General features: G+C 34.9%; 1 protein-coding gene across 42 annotated transcripts in view; it reads left to right on the forward strand.

Annotated features, from left to right (window-relative positions):
• RBFOX1 (RNA binding fox-1 homolog 1) overlaps nt 1-20674 on the forward strand; it is a 1746265-nt gene that overhangs the window by 1605388 nt on the left and 120203 nt on the right. For 38 of the 42 annotated variants that reach the window (XM_078152757.1, XM_078152768.1, XM_078152737.1 and 35 more), the window contains 2 exons: nt 9826-9969; nt 16543-16596. In XM_078152757.1, the coding sequence (XP_078008883.1) occupies nt 9826-9969; nt 16543-16596 (198 nt within the window). The remainder of the gene's footprint in view (nt 1-9825; nt 9970-16542; nt 16597-20674) is intronic. The other 4 variants (XM_078152767.1, XM_078152735.1, XM_078152736.1 and 1 more) reach the window with 1 other exon arrangement.

Here is a 20674-nt window from a genome sequence, read left to right on the forward strand (position 1 = left end):
TTTCAAAAGAATAGCAAGGCTAAGGAAAATTGAATGGAAGTTTTGTTGAGAATCCACATTTCCTTACAAATTATAACCAAATTATGCTTATAGCTGCGTTCTTAAATTTGAAAGATAAAAATGATGAAAACTAATTCCTTTTAGTTATAGTAGCTTAGTCATGTTCTTCATTAAGAAAACATTTGAGTGTAGCAGATTGAGGTTTTTCCATGTAAGATTCTAAATATGTCTTTTTTAAAAAATTTACTAGTATCTATTTTTTAAAAAGATATTCAAATGATTACAACTAAGACTATAACTTTACTGACCACAGACCTATTTTTGGAGGCAATTTTTTCTTATCTGTGGTTTGGATGTTGAAGGTTCAACTTCCAGAGGAGGATGCGTATACTTTGATTTTAATGAAGCAGATCAGTAGACTTCCAGAGTCCATGCAAGTATGAAATGGATGATGATGGAATGCCTTTCAGTAGTGTTTGTTTGTTAAAAACTGCCTTGACAACTGAAATGTGTCACACCAGGTCTTTAGGCTAATAGCAACTTCTGTATTAACAGATTGATCACACATTTCTAAGATTACCATTTACTTTCAGGGTGAGTCCATATATAATTTATTTCATAGAGCAAATGACTTATTGCTTCAGAAAATGCCTTTTGTATTTTTTTTCCTCTACAGAAATTGCATTGGAAATAGATGCCAGGCCCTTTTATCAAAAGGGTTTTGCTGATGGGAAAACATATCTTGGTGTTCTAGGAATCTGTTTATTTCTCTGGATGATGAATTGAGGACCAAGTGGATTTTCATTTCTTTTCTACTGAGAGATAAGGTTGATCCTGTCTGATTTTGTTCCAGAGAGTCTGCAATTTAGACTGTCCATTCAGTTTTCTTTATGCATGAGAATACAGAGTTTATGGTTGATGTGTGGAAGGCATTGGTCCTGTACTCTGGGATTTTGTAGGAAATCCAAGCCACTACTTGACCATAGTACAGAGAGACCATAAAAGCATCATGTTAAAGTGGAAGGAGTACCTGCCTTATTTCAGTAGACCTGGCTGGTAGGTCTTGTTCATCTGCTAACTAATTGTATGCTATTATCATAGTAAGTCATTTACTTTTTGAGTTTCCTCATCTGTCAGAATTGTTATATGAAGCAAAGATAGCAACCCTGTTTAATTAGATAAGGAAAATTTTACAACATGTTTTCTTAAGGGGGCACACAGTTTATTTTGCTGTTGCTCCTAAAGGATGGAAAAACTATACTTTTAGTTATATCTTCTCATGAGAATATGATAATACTGAGGCAAAAATTCTACAAACTCTCCTTGCCATAGGACCTAGCATAATGAGTATTTGATTAACCCAAGATAGTGGAGGAGACTCTAATATTATTACTCACCTGGAATAATGAATATTCCACTGAGAATTTACCTGGTCATGTCTGTAGGCCAAATATGGGACTGGGAAGGGATTCATTTGAGGCAGGAACTTCACTCAAAGATATGATTCTCTTAACCTTAGAGAAAGAGCCACTTGGATCAGAGGAAACCTAGGAAAGACAACTTTTGTCTTTGTTTTCCTTCTCTTAGGAGCCTTGATATAAGTGGTTTAAAACTTCACTAAAGGTCATCCAGGCTTTCAGGTCGTCTTCTTCTCAGTAGTATTCTCTCCAGGACCTGACTATGTGAATGAAACATCTTAGAAATTTCATTTTGTCAATTGGCATCTGCTTTGACAAGACTACTTAATCATATCTCCCTTTCTAATGTCAAACATTTGGTTTCTGGTACCTGCTTTCTGCACGTTTTAAAGAATAAAAATATCTACTATAGTGTCTCCTGTATTCAGGGATCAGTAGATACAGTATAGGAGTTCTTTGTCCTTTGCCCTATACCATCTCTCCCATTAATTGACTGAGTCATTGGCCATGTTTCCTGAATTTCTCAGAGTTCAGCAAAATTGTATATATTTTTAAACTATATGACACATATTTGTAAAGCCAGTGCTACAGAGCTGGGGAATAACACATTAACTACATCAAAAGCAGTGTGATTAACTCATCTGTTTGCCAACAGAGCTGAAATGGGGGAGGGAGCAGGTCAAAGTCAAGTGAATCTTTCATGTGCCGACATTCTTTGGCAGTAAATTTTGAAATAGCATCCCGCAAAAACACCAAACTTAGGTTTAATTCTTTCCCAAGGCTCCTTTTAAAAAAAAATGGAAAATGAATTTTCACAATCTTCATTTTAAGTGGAGAATGCACAATATTGTCTAAGCAAGGTATGAAGTTGATTTAGTATGCATGATTTTTTTCAATTCTTTGTACACATTCAATATGGTTACATTTTTGCTTAGAACATATATATTTTTCTCCCTGAACTTTTCTCGATTGCTTTTTTATCAGGTTTACAAATCAAATCAAATGGGTATATTGCAGAGCTCTGTGATATTATTTTCTGAGCTTATAGCCCAATGGATTGAATTATGCTTGCTCATGTACTGCTCTTGCTATTCTCTCCAGATTGAGAGAGAGGGACTGTGGGTGCTGTAAATTCACTTGGCTTCCAGCATTACTGGTTAAATCAAGAGCCCTATTCAAGCTTAGAGAAGAGACTGAACAAGTGTTCATTACACAAATCAATTTGGTCAAAAGTAAAGCACAGTGGGTACTCAACCATTGCTCACATAATATTGTCAACTTAATCAAATAATGCCTAGAAGACATTCACAAGCTTTTCTCTCAGAGAAATAACTTGATTGGTGTAGGAGAAAGAAACAGCTGGCTTTTCAAAAATATACTTTTTATTTATCACTTTTAAGAACCTTGTGCATAAAAGGAAAAACAAGTCTGTAGTGTGGATACAATACTAAATATTCAGTAGGCTAATGGTGGGGAAAATAACGTTCCATTAGCTTCTTATGTCTTGGGTTTTTAGGAGGCTAATAGTGGAATTAGAGATAGTAAAATATATACAGTTGTAAAATAATCTGCTGCTCCTGCTGCTGGTATTTTTTTCTTATTTAAATATATTTAATGTCCTAGATGCAGAATGTTCTTCTCTGCCTCCAGCCCAAGTAACATATGGGCAGTGTGCAGTGAGATTGTCCTTTGACTCTGCTCCTCTATAAGGGTATTTCTTTGGTTGACAATGACATCTATCCATTTTGAGCCACTCATTCTTTTGTTTGCAGATAGTTGCAGTTTCCTGACCTTTACCCACCCTAGAATATGATATTTAACTAATTCACATTTATTATCCTAGAGGCAGCAGTGAGGCTAGTTACAGGGTTAGCAATATCAAAACTAAAAGAGAAGGCTCTTATATCATTACTGCCATGTCACAGTTCTTTTCTTCTGCCTGCCAAACCTTAATCCAATTTTGTATATGATTTAGGTGATGATAATCCAAAGACCTAGGGAGACAGCATGGTGTCGTTAGCAGAGGGCCAAAGAGTGAGGAAGACCCAGCTTCAACTTCCATCTTTCACATACTGGCCCCTATGACCCTAGGCAAGTCACATAACCTCTAAATTGTCTACTCAACTCTTTTAGAATCTGTGTTGCAGAAATGGTACTCACCTGCCCTGGAAGAAAGAATTTCTGCAATTAGGCATTGCCTAAAGCAATCAAATCTTCATTCCAGTGCTTTTCCATACCTTATCCCAATATAAAATCAAGACTTGGTCTATAAGAAAATATAAACATTAACAAATAACCAGAATGCTAGGCATGGTGGACTTGAGAGGTGGGACAAGGAGTATTAATAGGCAAAGAAAGAAGACAAAATTAAGAGGGGCAGCCAAAAGGCACCTATTTTTGTAAGACTGCATTCATCCTTTGATATAGTCACTGCTGGATTGGTCGATGCCTAAATCCAATTTCACTGGGATTAGTTTTGGGTAGCTCTGAGCTATTCATTGAATTAGGAATGATTATGGACAGGGAGGAGGCCCCCAGCTCTTTATTAAAGTCCTTGTGAAGGCACTAAGTGATCTTCAGGAGATTAAAGCCCGGCGGTGTTTTCGTAGCATTGATAACACACGGAAGTATCTAGGGAGTTTGTTTATTAAGAAATACCTGCAGCAAACATTCCAAATCCAGATAGGGATTTATCACCAGACCAAAGCAAGAAAAGGCACTGCCCTTGTAATGAGCTTATTCAGAAACCTCTGGTTAAGCCTTTGCAGAAAGATCAACAGTCCTATGGACCCACTCACATGTCTTCCTCACGTCATTGTAATGTTGCAGCTGGAAGCTTAAGAACGTCAGCAGGTTTAAGGAATAAAGAGAAAATGCTATGAAATCATGATTTTCATGAAAATTCTTACTTTTCCAGAGCCTAATTCACAAGCTTGTGCTGTCTTTTCTTATAGAATAGAGACAGTTTAGACTTGAAAGGGACCTTGAAGGTAATTGATTTGAATCACTTCACTTGATCCAGCAAAATTGATCTGCCAAAGGTAACTCATGTAGTCAATAGCAGAAATAGAATTCGAACTCTAGACTCATGATCTTTCCACAATTCTTATTAAAATTCCTTCCAAAAAGGCTTGGATTTAGGAGAGTTCTAGCTCTACCACTTAACATCTGCATAACACTGGGCAAGTCATTTCTTCCTTTTGAAAATTAAATTTCTTGATGTTTTTATTCTGAACTTAACAAACATCAGTTACAATGAGAATTTCCATATACAAAATAAAAAATAAAAATATGATTTTATATGTAACTGCCAATCTCTACGGTATATATCTGGGCAGTTTCCTCATTTCCCATTAGTTTTCTCATTTATAAAATTGAGATAAATTTGTTTTTATTACTTTTGTACACATTTGTCGGGGAAATCAAAGTGAAGTTTTATAACCAGACTCTCATACAAAATCAAGATATTGATGTAATGTTAATAGTATTAATTTAAATCAAAATTAATTTAATGATAAAAATGTGCCCTGCTTTAAGAAACATAGGTACAAATGTCCAACAAAACAAAGAAATTGATTATTTGTGTTAACACACAATTCTTTGTTTTTCTGAGGTCCTTTAAATAATAAACTTTCCTAACAAATTTATGATAAATTTACATTTATACCCAACTTTTCTGGAGTGTATTGTATAAAGTAAGGTATTCCTATATAACATATTTCCCCTTTGAGTAGGAGTGAAGTGGTGTGAGTGAGGTGGCATAGTGGATGGAGCATTAGATCTGGGGTTAGCAAAACCAGATTCAAATGCAGTCTCAGACACTAGGTGTGTGACCCAAAGCATGTCAGTTAACTTCTATTTGCTTTGGTTTCTTCATCTGTAAAATGGAAACGATAATAGTACCTACACTCAAGATTATTGTGAGATAAAAGGAGATAATACTCGCAAAACACTTTGTAAACCTTAAAGCATTTAAAAATACATAGAAGGGAGCAAAAAACAGTTTAGAAGGGGAGATAGACAAGGAGGACAATTTTATTACTATTTAATGTAATATATAGATTTAAAATTTTTGTAACAACTTTATTCAGGAACCTGTAGCTAAGCCGTTGCAAAAAGATAAGCACTCCTTTGGACCCACTTGCATGTTAAGGAACCTTCCTCCTGTCATGGTAATGTTGCAGCTGGGAGCTTGAAAACATCAAAACATCAGCAGGTTTAAGGAAGGAAGAGAAAATGCTATGAAATCAGGATTTTCATGAAATTCTTACTTCCATATAATTTTATATAAAGTTTCATATTCCATCCTCTTTCTAGTCTTTGCAGATTGAAATGTTCATATGTTGCTATTTAAATTTATAATAATATATTTTTTAAATACAGTGTGCTTAGCTTCCTATAGCCTTCAAGCAGTAACTATTTCTATCTCTGCTATTTTTTATAGATATGAAGTATGAAAACCTCAGAGTTGTTTTTAATTATCATTTCTTTTATTAGTAGTAATTTGGAATATTTTTCTAGGGTTGTATTTTCATTGACTTTAGAAGGGCTAGTATATAATGAAGTAATGGAAGTCATAGTGTCTAGGAATAGTGTTATGGTCAAGGCCTACTCAGGGGTGATTTCCTAAACCAGCAACAAACAAAAATCCCAATCTACAATTGATTATCAAGATACTCCCATTAAAACTATACCTTCAGCATAGTCAGAGGAAAATTATTCTAGGTATAAAGAAATGGTAGGTTTTTCTTCTCAAACATTAGTCTATAGTTATGCTGAGAATTGTATTCCTATGCAACAAAAATGCATCAGCTACCTGAGGACAGAGTCTTTCTATGAGTTAACAAGCTTTTCTTTCATGCAGTGACATTGAATTGAGTTTTTTCTTGGTATTTATTCCTAGGTAAAGCGCACAAAAAAAGAGCCACAGCAGCACAGAATCCATGGACATTCACACACACTTGTAGTAGAAAAAGTGAAATCAAAACATCATACGATAATCTTAAAGAACACATTTCTGTTCTTTCTTCACCTGTTTGTGACTTATGCTATGCACACAGGTATTCATATATGCTAACTCGTGGACACTTGTACAAATGCATGTTACAAAATGATTAATTAAGCGTTGTATGTTTTTATCAAAGAAAACAACACGAAGATTTCTCCAAAGTACTGTTTGACTAAAGATGATTAATTTTAATTTTCACATGAGTGACATAATGCTATTAATCATTTAATATGTTTAATCATAATCTCTGTAATTCCTAATTAGGTTTATTAAACTGAAACATTCTGCAGTTGTGGTAAAATTTAAATGCAAGTAAGTCCTCTTCTCTGAAAGGGAAATAAACCATTTTAATTTGCAGTTAAGTAGTAATTTTGAATGAACGGATGAGGAATGAATGAATGAATGAAAAACATTTATTAAGTGCTTACTATGTTCCTGGCACTACACTAATGAAAGATTTTAAGGTAGTTTCCTCAAGTCAGCATCACTGGTCCTCTTATTACCAATAAGGGATGTAATTTTTCAAGATGCTGGGCCTTGGTAGTCTCAAGCTGCATTAAGTTTCTTCAGGCAGTACTTCTGAGAAATATTTTTTGTTCTTGTTTTGCCCTTTAATTCACTTATGGCATTCTACCACTCAAGAAAAGTTGCCTATTATGTTCGCAGCCCAGGAAGATATGGTCATCTCCCTTTGTCCTCAAGGAGATCCTGCTTTCTACAGCAAAGCTGTATTTTCAGTGCCTTTAGTCCCCGGGGTGAAATGGTTTCCACAGCCCTAGATACTTGATATATTAGCATCTCCAGGTTCAGGATAGGGGAGGTAGGAAATCAAGGAAAGGGGTGGGTTTCCAATATTCATTTTTCTTTGGTGCCTGAACTGTTCTTGAGAGGGTCTATTAAATGCTACATTGAAAACACTTTTTAATATATATAATTAGATGGTCCATCACACACACACACACACACACACACACACACACACACACACACACACACATATATATTATATATATATATATATATATATATATATATATATATATTTATATCTCCACCCCAGCAATATAAGGCTTTAGATATAAATTATGACCTAAAGATGTCTTTTTTTTTCATCCTTCTTCTTCTTAAATTAGACTCACTTGTTATTTTGAAATGATTTTAAATCTGTGTTTGAAAGCTTTGTTTACATTTTTCAACAGATGTTCTTTGATACAAGATACGAGTTCTTTCTGCGAATAGGTTTCTAAGGATCTTTCTTACTGAGGCAGTTTGTAAAAATTGAGGGTTGTTAAGAGTACCACTACAAGTAGTGTCATTTCTTGTTCAAGGAACACCTATTACTAGAAGTGTGGGGTACAGGAAGATCCTTTTCTCTACCATTTAGGATTAGAATAGAAAGTTTCTTTCTTTTGTTTGGAAAAGAAATATATATATATATATCAGAGATACCCTTCATCAGAACTGTTACTAGTATGTGGGGTGAATAGAACCTTGCAACATATCACACAATTTAGAGGGTGCTAATAACACTCAGTCCTTCATCAGTAGAGAAACTAGAGAGTTTAGTGCATATTTAGTAAGAATTAGTTAAAATAGTAAGGTCCTAGATGGCAGGCTGGGATGAGTGCTTTCTTCTACCCATCCTAGATCTACTCATAGACTTTAGGGTTTCTCTGCCTGCAACAGAGTATCCTCCCATCCTCCCTCACCCATCCATAATATCCACCTATTTTTCTACCACTTGCCTTGGGTGTGGTTTGTAGACCTCATCACAAGCAGAAAAAACACCTAGTTAAGGCTCTGCTATACATAACTATAATCTCTTTCTGCTTTGGTTACCTGGAAGAAAGAATGCAGTGGAGTCGGAGGAAGCATGACATTGACCCTTTAGAGACAAGTAATTGCAGCTTGGGTTATTGCTTTAAATAGCTCTCCATGTTTAAGCAAAGTGAAAAGGTCACTTGTGATTGATAGGAACTGCTGGCCACCAAGGAAATCCCCCTGTTGGATCTTTGAACAACACTGACTGGAGCTCCTGGACCTGGGCAGCAGCCCCAAAGGAATTTGAATTCTAGATATAAATTAGTGAATCAAAAAAGGACATTTTAAATGATATCTGGGACAAAGTCATGGTTATATTAAACTAACTGATGCCAGTTAAGGATTAATTAGAAATATACCCAATTGTATGAGTCAGTAAACTAATTGCCTATGCTCCAGGTATGGGACTTTGTTGTTCAGTCATATCAATTGTGTCCTACCTTCTGTGACCCCATTTGGGGTTTTCTTGGCAAAGATTCTGGAGTGGTTTGCCATTTCTTTCTCCAGCTCATTTTACAGATGAGGAAACCGAGGCAAATAGGGTTAAGCAACTTGCCCAGGGTCACTCAGCTACTAGGTATCTGAGGCCAGATTTGAACTCAGGTCTTCCTGACTCCTGGCCCAATGTTCAATCCACTAGGCCACCTCACTCCCGTGGGACTAAATGCTGGGAATATAAAAACAGAACTGAAACTAGCCTTCAAGTTTACATTCTAATAGGGGAGAAAATATGTACATATATAAGTAGACAAAAAACCTTGCAAAGTTAATAAAGGTGGTTTTTGAAGAGAGGGCACTCTATCATCTGGGAGAATCACAGAAGTTTCATGGAGAAGGTGGCACTTTGTTCTGAGTGATAATTATTTGAAAATTTGCTGTAGAAAATTACTAACTTATGTCTGCTTATATTTTACTTTTCAAATGAAGTTATATTTCTGTAAACAGCGTCCAGAAAATTCATAGCTCCAGATCAAATGGGCTTCCTCACAGAGCCACTAGAGGAAAGTGCCTTATAATTGTAACTCCAAACCAGGCGAATTAAGACATCTAAAATCACATTGGTGTTAAAAGCATCTAAAGGTAATGATCAGATGACAGGCTTAATATACTAAAAATCATGAGAACAAATACATGCCTCTCCTTTTCCTCTCTAGTGGGCTATGTCAGGTAGGTGAGATTTCAATCTTTTTATATAATATTGGAAATAGGTCTATCCTACTTTTACAGGACTATGCCTTATAAGGTATTTAAAGCATTGTGTAAATGCTTAATTCAGTTGGTCAGCTTTTATATATGCAGTGCCAAACAATTGGTTCATTTCTCCTTCCTCTTCAACTCTACCCCCAACTGAATTTAGTTAATATTTTATCTGAACAGACTCAAGAGTGATACAGGCACATCCTTTGGATTGAGCAAAGCTAACAGACCCTTCTTCTATCTTTCATATTTCAGGACCTCTCCTTGCCTGATTCCTTTATTCCTTGCATTCATTCATTATGTAGTGACGTGGAAAATAGATATTAGATCTGAAAATATACTGAAGACCTCTTTTACTTTGTTTCTCTTTTGTTCTTTTAGCAGACAGATGATGCAGCACAGACTGATGGCCAGCCTCAGACACAACCTTCTGAAAACACAGAAAACAAATCGCAGCCTAAGAGGCTGCATGTCTCAAATATCCCCTTCAGATTCCGGGATCCGGACCTCAGACAAATGTTTGGAGTAAGTACTATCTCTCTGTTTTCATTTATCCATTTTTGGAGAAGCATTCCCGTCCTCAAATAAGTGCCTTTCATAGGCGGTACTTAGGAGGCACAGGGGTTCCTTTCAACAGAAAATGTTCTAAGGCCCAGGCCTAGATGCTACAAAGTCTTCATGTTTCCCATGGGCTATGGCTTAGTACCCTCAGGCACTTCTCTTTCATTTCCCACACATTCCCCATCATTCTGAGAGTCAACCAGATGTTCCTTTTATAAGGAGCATTAGTATCAGAAGAAAAAAATAAATATCAAACTGAATTTGCATGAAGAAATTTTGGTATAATGGGACCATGGAAATCCTTATGGAGCACTTTAAAAGTAAGTAGGTAGATCAGGAGATAGAAGGAGGGATTACCAACTGCAGCCTGGGCACCCCCAAGTGTCACTTTGGGGTCCTGAATCTCACCAACTCTAAAATAAACAAGCATACAAAACCCTGTAAGACTATAAGTGCATTTGTGAGATGAATACAACTATGATGAGATGACTAAAATAGGTATTACCCCCATATAATATATATATGTATAATATATACACATGAGATATGTTTTAGGATTAATGTTTTTCTTGGTACTATAGTCACCAAGAAACTTAAAAGATTCATTACAGTTACCTAAATACTCAGCTTTCTACCTAGGGGAGAAGGAGAATTGAGGATTTATATGGTAACATATATGCTTTTGCTAAAATGCTGAAATGAGGATTTTTTAGGATAAATCTTAAGAATTGATGCTGGAGCTATGTGGCTTTACCTTCATCTGTGAAACATTATTTTCTTTGAGGTAGAACAAGTATGTCAGAGGTATCTACATAGACTACACTTTAACTCAAATTAAAGTTTATGCAGCAGTCATGGCAGCATATGGAAAGATATTTGGCAATAATGCTGATTCCTTAAACTTTCTCTAAAGTTAGCAAATAAGTTATCAGACTGCATGAGAGAAGGGATATCCCAAGTATGTGGTACCTCATTTTCCATCAGGGAGTGCTATGGTAAAGGCTTTGAAAGGTAAATCACCTGTATTCATTGGCTTGTGGACAGTGGGGAGCTATTACCTCTCCCCTGTGCACATTTCCAATAACTCAATACTCCTCAGGGTATAAACATGACTGCATGATATTGTCAGTCTTTTAGTAGCTATAGTTGCCAAATTTGGCCTGGACACTGCAGAACAAATAGGAAAAAAAAAAGGTTCCCTTCCTCCCCTCCCCCAGCTAGTCAAGAGGAATGCACCCTTTTGTTTGCCTTTAAAGGTTCCATTAGCTACTATTGATATTCCCTTCTGAAGCAGAGATTGAGACAGAGGGAAAAATGCAAAGAGAATAATGGAAGCAGATGGTGGAAATACAAATCATCTATTTACCTAAGAGGGTATAGAAGTGTTTCTATCATTTCTATAAAGGGAGGAAATATCACCCAATCTAAATAACTCTAGGATTTGTTTGTTTTCTTTCTTAATAAACATACATGATATTTCATTGAGGCTGTACTTGGCACAGCAACAGAGTACACACCCTAAAATATAAACAATCCAAACTTGAATTCTGACATTTTAAAGGAAAAGGTGTACATACACAATACTCATGCTCACACACACACACACACACACACACACACACACACACACACACACACTTCCATCTCTTATTTGGTAATAACTTTAAACTTCTTCATCCCCTCCAAAGCACAAAGGTACCTACTTACTTTCAAGACAAAGATTGGTTTTAACAGCTCAGCACACTGAAATGGAAGTTAAAGATGCATAACATATAGAGACAATTTTAATGATAGGAAGTTAGAGGAATTCCAGTGTTAAAACATGTGGGTTTTTGTAAAGATGCCTATTAGACATCTTGTTCGTATCAAGAGTTGTTTACTTAGGGGTCATGAAATAGTGCCCACCTGGTAATAAATAGCTTGAAGGCAGTTAGTGTCTTGTAGAACATTTTGACTAACAACCTGAAAGACAGCGGCAGTCTTTCTGAGCCTACATTAGGTCTTGCTCTGCTGCCAAATTGGTGAAATATTTGAATATTGGTGATAGTAGTTCTTTCAACCTTGTAATAGAATAAGTGAAGGTAGAAGAAAAACAATTTTGCCCAGAAAATATCTGTTCAGGTTATAATTGCATTAGTATAAACCAAATGGAATCTTCTTTTCATCTGCAGAGAGCAGTGGTGTCAAACCCAGATGAATTGAGTTGAAGGTAGTGGAAATAATGGTTCACTTACTAATCTCTGGTATACAGTGAATTAAATAATGTTCCCTATTTTGGGAGCTTCTTTACACATTCCAGACAGACATTATTCAGCTCCTGAAAGGCAAGGGCTCTGTCCCACTCATTTTTACAGTGATTTGGATATAGTAAGCTTCCAGTAAATATTTGTTGAATTAGAGTGTGCATAGCATCTTTCTTCACCTGGTGTTATTACCCATATAATTCACATTATATGAGTATAACTATTACAAACTGGGTTAGAGATACCCCCCCATAAGTGTTTATAATATTGCTTTCTCTACTTTGACCATCTGACCAAAGAATGCAGGGAATACAGGAAGGGTGACATAAGCCCCCTAAGCAATTTGAAAGCAAGAAGGTAACCCAACACAGGTTAATGACATCCACCTATTTTGGCATCATATAGATATAAACTCTGTATTCTTTATTGGGTCCATTTCTGAATTATTTGTATTTTTAAGATACAGAAATGCTTTTACTTCCAGCCTGAGTGTATGACATTATTCAAACTGGACTAGAGGAAACATTATTAATACTTTTATGAAATTTACAATGCTTTAAAGCACAATCATAGCACAGTAAATGGTTTTCAAAAGTATTGACCATTTTATTTTTAATTAATGTTTTGGCATCTTTTCAGTATGATGCTGATAGGGTTTGTTCTATACACCCATTGTCCTTTGAAGCATGTGTTCCAGTAACTCATACATCATATTAGCTGTCTCCTTCCTTCCCATACTTTGCTAATCTGTTAGGTCACAATAGAAAACAAACAAATTTATTTACAGAAGTTTATGTAAGCATGATACTCATGGTCTGATATCAGTATCTTTTGACTCATTCTTTGTACTTGTTAACAATTATACTACAAAGAACATTGATTCTGAATGAAAATTTGATGGCCTAATGTGACAACATGTGTTTTTTGTCAATTTCTTCTCTCCATAAGCCATGTATCTTTTTCAGGTAGGAAGTGTTCATCATTATAGGTATCATCAACCTTTCACACACTTCTGAAATAACATAACTTCCTTAACATTCTTTATTTGCCTTTGAAAAGATAGCTTGACCTCCCTTAACCTCCCTCATTCAAGAATTCCTTGATTCTAGAGGGAATGATTTGATTGTTGCTCAATCTTTTCTTAAGGTTTGTAATTCACATCTATAGTTACTGTGGGATTGTAGTTGACCTTGATATATTCAGAAACTACTGAGCAGTGAACACAGTTTCAAAATTTAACAGTTACTATATAGCATCCTTATATTGTTTTGCTTATCAAAACTGAAGTCTTTATATGGGAACATATTCTATTCAAATTTCAATTAATGAACTAGGTGACTTTCAAAACATGCAAAACTACGTCTTGTAACCACTATTTTGTTAGTCAAAAACATATATGATAGCTACTTCATTGTTTATGCCAAATATCTTGTTTTTCAGGGCATTGAGATACTCTCTTTGGCCACTCTTATTGCATCTAGAATTACTAGATACTAAATACATATAGTTAAACTCACACAAAAACTGGTTGAGAAGATTCTGTTTCTTAGTCATAATGTTCAGTTCTTTAAACTAACTTTAGGTTTTTTTTAAATGCTATATTGATTTATCATCCCATGTAGTTTTTCAGAAAAACATTATTTGATCCAAGATGATCTGTAACTGCTTGATACATCTATTTCCTCTACTCCTTATTTTGAAGCTTTTAGATGAAGTTCTAATGTATATAACAGAATGGTTTTTTTTTTAATGGAATCTGAGATGTATCATAACAGTGTTATTGAGCAAACACCAGTTATGTCTTTGTCTTGTATAGTGTCAATTTGCATTGAAAATATGCCAGCTATCTTTATATCATCAGTCAAGTACTTCTCAATCAAACTTTCTATCATTCTTCCAGTACTTGTCTCAATAGCTCTAAATATTACAGATTCTGTGTGGGACATCATTCTTGCACACATAAAGTATCCCAGGAACAGAGCATTATTGTTCAAATTAACTACAGAATCATTCTACTTTGGGTTTTTGTTGTTGTTGTTGTTCTGTTCTGTCTTTTCTGACTCCTGGTTTTAGAACAGGAGTTTCACGATGTCACCTCAGAGAACTGTCAGAGGATATCTGAGACACTGGAGGCAGAGGGCACTTCTTTATGATTCTCCATCCATAAATACATTTGTTTCTATTCTCTCATTCCTGATATTAATTTGCAACAATGTGTCTTTCCTATATTCTGAGTAGAAAGTATAAAAATATAGTGCTACTGAGTAACAGAAGCCATGGGGTGTTAGGTTAGTTTTTAATATAAAATGGCAAATTTCTTGTTGAAAGGCAAATCCTTTATTTCACCCAGCTGAATCATATTTAAGAAAAATTCTCACTGTTGAAGTTCAGAACACTGAAAAAGCCCAACAGAAGAATATTCTCTAGACCTAAAGATGTTTGCAAACTGAATGAATGTTTAAAGTCAAATCCTTTCTCTCCCCTTATTTTCTTTTGAGAATGTCATACCTGCAATAGGCATACATACTGGTCACTGCAATACAACCTTCCCTCTTAAATGATCAATATATTCATTGCATCATTTCTGGCCAAGTTATTCATGTGACACATTTTTGATCTGCATATAAGAAATGTGGATTTTTTTTCCTTCACAGCTTAGCTTACTTTTCTTAGTGCCTTAATCTTTCTCTTCTTTGAAGACAAAACCTACTTTATCTGAAAAATATATTTTTGTGGGTGTCTTGGATAATTATATTAAAAGAAAGGAGCCCCAATCTCTGGAATAAAATAACTTAGACTTAATTAACTTTCTTCTACATTTAAAACTTTTCTTTCTTAGCTTCTTGAGCAATTTATTGTTGACAGTTTCACTTTCTACCTGTATACAAAACAATTTTTTTACGTGCACACAATGTAGTAGTTTAACCCTGTTTTACACCATACATTGCCAAGCAGTGCTTACACCTTCCATTTGTGGAATCATCTAGATTTGTTAATACCCAGCTGACTCGCTTTGCCAGACTCTCCTGGTGTTTCTGTAGAGAGAATGTGCATTGGTCCCATGCAGTCATATCTGTTCTTCACTGTCTTAAACGAATTTTCCCTACTCTTTCTCTCTCTGTATATATATATACCAACCAAGGCCCTGACCTCTACTTAATGGTTGCCTGCAGCCTCAAGAATACTTGGGTTAGAGAGTAGTTCGGATAGATAGTATATCAGCTGGGTAAAACAGGTAGGGAAGGCAAACAGAGTAAAATGAAAGCAAAAATAAGAGGAAAAAACTCATAAGTTGAAGGTCAGAATATTGTTTACCATCATGAAAAGGGTAGTTAACTTTCAATTATTCATGTATGTCTTTCTCTTTTTTTATTAGTGAAGTAGATCTTAAATTCCAGGATGACTCTGGCCACTTAGTGCACATCTAGTAGGTTTGTTCGCTAGAAATAAACTGGTTCCTGACCAAAATGTCAGCAAAGGTATTTTATTGGGAACTGTCTTGAAGCAAAAGGGAAATGAATTTGAAGGTTGATTAATATTGATATCTATGCCACTTCTTATTGACTATTCCCCTCTCATAGTGTGGATCAAACATACACTGGATACATATTTCTTAAATTTTTCAGCATTAATAAACCTATTCTAAGTCTCACATATAAACAAATACTAAAAAGCTGCATTCTCATAGAGCCCCAATTTAGCTACTCTGATGGTTTTAAAGATTATTTTTCTAATAATATTGAAAGAATCATGACATGGCAGATACTGTTTACTCTGAAGACAAATCAGAGCTATACACATGTTTTGAGTATGGACTCGGTCATCAGTATAATTCTCATTTCTTTGTGTGTATCAACCAGGCCCTCTAATGTCATCCCTACCTTGCTCTCTGGCTGTTAAGTATACCACAGTGGAAAGGGCTGTGATATCACATATATCAATTGCCAAACCCCTGCTGAAAACCAGTGTTGCCAAAAAACCTTTCTCCCACTGAAAAATGGAATAGGCCAGTGACACTAAAACATTCCTAATGCTATTAATATTTTGTTTGTATTTACTTAGCAAGTAAGTCACCTATACTGGACTAGAAATTCTGCCTCAGGATTTCATAATATGGGAATATAGCAATTTTGGTTGGATTGCTTCTCTCTAATCACACCCTTTAACTGTAGAGTTTTAAATACAGTTTATGCCTTTGATATACCAATATTTTCATACTCTGAAATAATTGCCAGTTTGTGCAGCATGACGTGCTTTCATTTGCTCATGTTTATGTATTTCTGTTTCTTTGCAGCAATTTGGTAAAATCTTAGATGTTGAAATAATTTTTAATGAGCGAGGCTCAAAGGTAAGTTGTCTAATTCATTCTAGGATATTTTAGGCTACTTAAAGTATTTTTATGAGTAAGGGGGAAACAACTGCACTGATGTAATAAAAGCATGGTATGTTTTTAAGGTATAATTTAATGGAAATGACTTTAGAGAGCTACACAGTTTCCAAAACATTGTGAAATTTATTGGGTCTAGCTTAGTATGTGTAAGAAGTAGATCTTAAAAGCACCGAATATATCAACATTTTCATTGAAAATTATTTGTGCTTTAAAATAATAATGATAGTTTATGCTTATGTATTTTTGTCTTTTAGGGGTGACTGTGTGAAAATGAGTTGGCATTCTCATGAGAAAGTTTTTTGTAATGTGATTTTTTTCCATATTATTGAAGTGCAGTTCTTTTCCTAGATAGTAAAGAAACTTCTAATACACCAACCCTTTGAATACAATCAAATTTTTACTATGTGTATTTATATTTTGAGTTTTTCTCATTATTGTCACCTCATGTTTACTAGGAAACTGAGTTTAGGATAAACTCTCTGGGGGCTGAAAATATAATTAAATTAGTGAGAAGCTACTATAAAATCATTATTTGTAAAAGAAGGCCAAACTTCCTCCTTGTCAGTTTTTTCCTGGGATACAACTAGCAGAAATCAATTTCTTAAAATATATAGTTGCATTTCTTATTCTCATTTTACTTTAATTTTTTTCCTACAATCTTCCATGTGTTTTCACATTCACATGAAAACACTCAGGCCTTTTATTCACAAAACAGTGTTTATATCGAGTGGTTCCCATGTGCCTGGGAACACAGTGAACTCATATACATCATCCAGTTATTCCTGGGAGGAGCTAATAGATAAAATATTTTGCAGGTATACTCTTCTTATCATAGTACCATAGTACCAGTTAAGAAAGTGATTTAAATAATTTACTGAAAGATATCTTTGCAACTTGAAAGGGTGTAACTATAATATTCCCACCTTTTCCATAAGACATTTATTGGGCATAACAGGGAATGTAGTAGCAAGAAGACTGTGATTTAGAGTATTAGAAATTTCAAGTTCTATTTTCTTTTATCTATGGTAAAATACCTCGATGGATCAAACTATGATCTCATTAATGTGAGTACTACCTTCAGTAGTACAGATGGCAACCCATCTAAGCCATCTCTTCCTGTGAGACTTTTTGTCTAGATCCACATGGAAATCTTCCATGGCAGTGCACCCAGTATATCTGATCTCTTGGCATTGTGTTCATATGTCAGTGGAGCACACTGGTTAAACATCACATTATCTCTTGTTCTTGCTACATGACTGCTTCATTTCTTTTTCTATTCATACCTATTTCTCATAGTTTAATTATGCACTTGTACACAATCCTTCATTCATAATATGTCACTGCCTCTTCACACCCACTGTGAACCTTTCTCTTGTTTGTGGAGTGATCCACAACTTTAAGTATTTGGAGACCATACTCTTCTACGACTGATAGCAATAGAGCATTACCAAAAGGATATGGGATTTAAAAAGATAGGCCTTTCTTGTAAGCAGAAGCTGGGGGTGAGAGGGTCATTAAAAGCACTATGTAGTTTCCCAAAGGCCTCCTAACCTGCTTTCCCCTTTTTCAGTTCTGAGATCAAGTTATTGTCCAATGCTGTATTGCCCTTACACTGATGGAACAAATCTTAGGCTGTCTTTATACTTATGGACTACAAATTAATTATGTAGCAAGGAATCACCTACCAGACAGGCATACCATCTTTTTTATGATACTCCTTGGGCCATAGAGTCAGAAATTAGCTGTGGTCTAGGTTGTCCTTTAGGCATTAAACAGCTGGTTTTAAGTATGATAGTCCACAGTTAGCTCTTTTGTGTTTAACCCCTCAAAGGAGGAAAAAAGCATTATTCCTTTATTGAACTGTGTGCTCCAAAACAGGAGCCAGACATGTGGCCTGCAGGCCACAAGCAGCCCACAACATTCCCTAATGCAGCTCAAACCAGATTAAAATGTAATTGGAAAATATTTAACAAAATAAGTGAAAATAAAATAAAGTATGCATACTATTACATTTTAAAACTAGGTTAATATGCAGTTGATAGGCATTATTTACAGAATACTGGTCCCTGTTTTCTATTTGAGTTTTGATACTACTGCTCTAAGAGATTCAGCAGTCTCCCTTCCAAACAGACATAAAATTAACCAAAGAAGAGAATTCTGGGGGATGTAGTATTCTTTCCCTGCCACCATACTGGTAATGCTTATTAGTATGAAAGATTGAGAAATTAGTTCACCATCGCTTTCTCTTCTGCTGCCTTAAGAACCCTGTCATATACACCTACCGTGTCAAATATTTTATGGTCATTTTTTTCTAGCAGTTCAATATTTTGACCTCTGACCTTTAAAATCATATATTTTCATCTCAGATATTTAAGAAGCACTATAGAAAGTTTTTACATTAACAGTGAATTAATTTTTTTTGGTAAGTTTTTTCACCCAGGCCTAAATAATGAAAAAAAATATGCAAAATATGCAAAAATAATGCAAAAGAAAATCAAAGCCTGAGTTAGATTTTTACAGATTTTATTCCAAGTCCATGTCTGAAAAATTGCATTTAACTTTTGCAAAACATTTTCTACATTTTTGCCTGTATATGTGTGTATATAAATAAGCATAAACACATTTACATATAGCTATCTATGTATAAATACAGAGAACACATTTTATTCATAAGCCTGCTTTTTCTGAGCTGTTTTGGGACATTAGAAGAATGTCATTTGCAATTCGGAAAGTACAGTGATGCCGCTGTTTTTAAGGCTACCATCATCTTCGTGATTTGCCTGACACCAGGAACCTTAAGAATAAGCCCATTTACAATTGCATCTCATGAAATATTTTAGTATAGCTTCCTTTTTTGATTGGGAAACATTAAAAATAGCTTCTTTTAATGGGTATCAGTATGTTTGCTAGTAAAGATTTACTCTTATAGGTGTGTTTTTCGGGATCCTTCTATAACGTGGTCCTGACATAGAAAAGACAGAACAGTGGTGACTTTCTAAATTGCAGCATTAATACCTGTAGGAATATTTTGTTTTCCTTTAACTGATATTTATTATCAAATATAAAGTTTGATTTGATGAAGGGAAGCTTATTTACAGTTAAATATCTATTTTAATGGGTGAAAAATTATAATGCCCTCACTGGTATCATTTTGAATTAGGAAAATGTCAACAAATAGGTAAGTCTGTTGAGGGCCAGATTGAATAATTTTGGATATTTACTTAATAGAGTGATTAGTCCTACCTAGGGATACTCCATTAGTATTAAACGAGGATGCTATTATCATCTCAGGAACATATACCAAGTTTTATTTATATATGAAAAGCTGTGCCGCATGATGGATATAGAGATGGTGTTGGGAGGCTGGAAGACCTGGATTCTAATCTTACCTCTACCTCTACCAAAATTCTGGCTGTCTGACCCTAGGCAGGTCACCTAAGCTTGTGGTACTTTAGGCAACTTTCTGAGATTATTATTTGTAGATAAAGTACTAACTTGCAATAAAAGAGGAAGTTTCCTCACTGGGAACTCCTTAAACCAATGAAATTACAGGTCTATTTTTTATCCCTCTTTGTTAATATTTATTTCTTTATATACAAGTAAGAATGATATAGGTTATAAAAGTAAATAACACTTTCAAAACAACTATATAAATTTGGATCTGGCTTGAGATTGACTTTAAAGTTGTTTTAAATAGTGAGTACCCTCAACAGAAATAAAATTTGATTTTGTTGGCAAAAATTAAAATTATCTACCATTTTGGTTGCATTTCTATTGCAGAGAGCAACATACATCTGCCTATTTAATAGATGTATACAGTGCTCTTCTAAGAATGGGATAAGGTAGTAAGTAAAAACGCCAATATTCATAAATCAGCAATATCTTCAGAAATATAGTTCATAGTTATATGATTCATATAAACTATGGTTTCATAGTTATAACTCACATATAAAATGATTATAGGATAATAGCATTTTAGCCCTAGAAAGAACTTTTGAAATAATCTAGCTCATTCCTCTCATTTTACAGATGAGAG

This window comes from Phascolarctos cinereus, unplaced genomic scaffold (genome assembly GCF_003287225.1).
Source record: "Phascolarctos cinereus isolate Bilbo 61053 unplaced genomic scaffold, phaCin_HiC Scaffold_4;HRSCAF=312, whole genome shotgun sequence".
Taxonomy (NCBI): Eukaryota; Metazoa; Chordata; class Mammalia; order Diprotodontia; family Phascolarctidae; genus Phascolarctos; species Phascolarctos cinereus.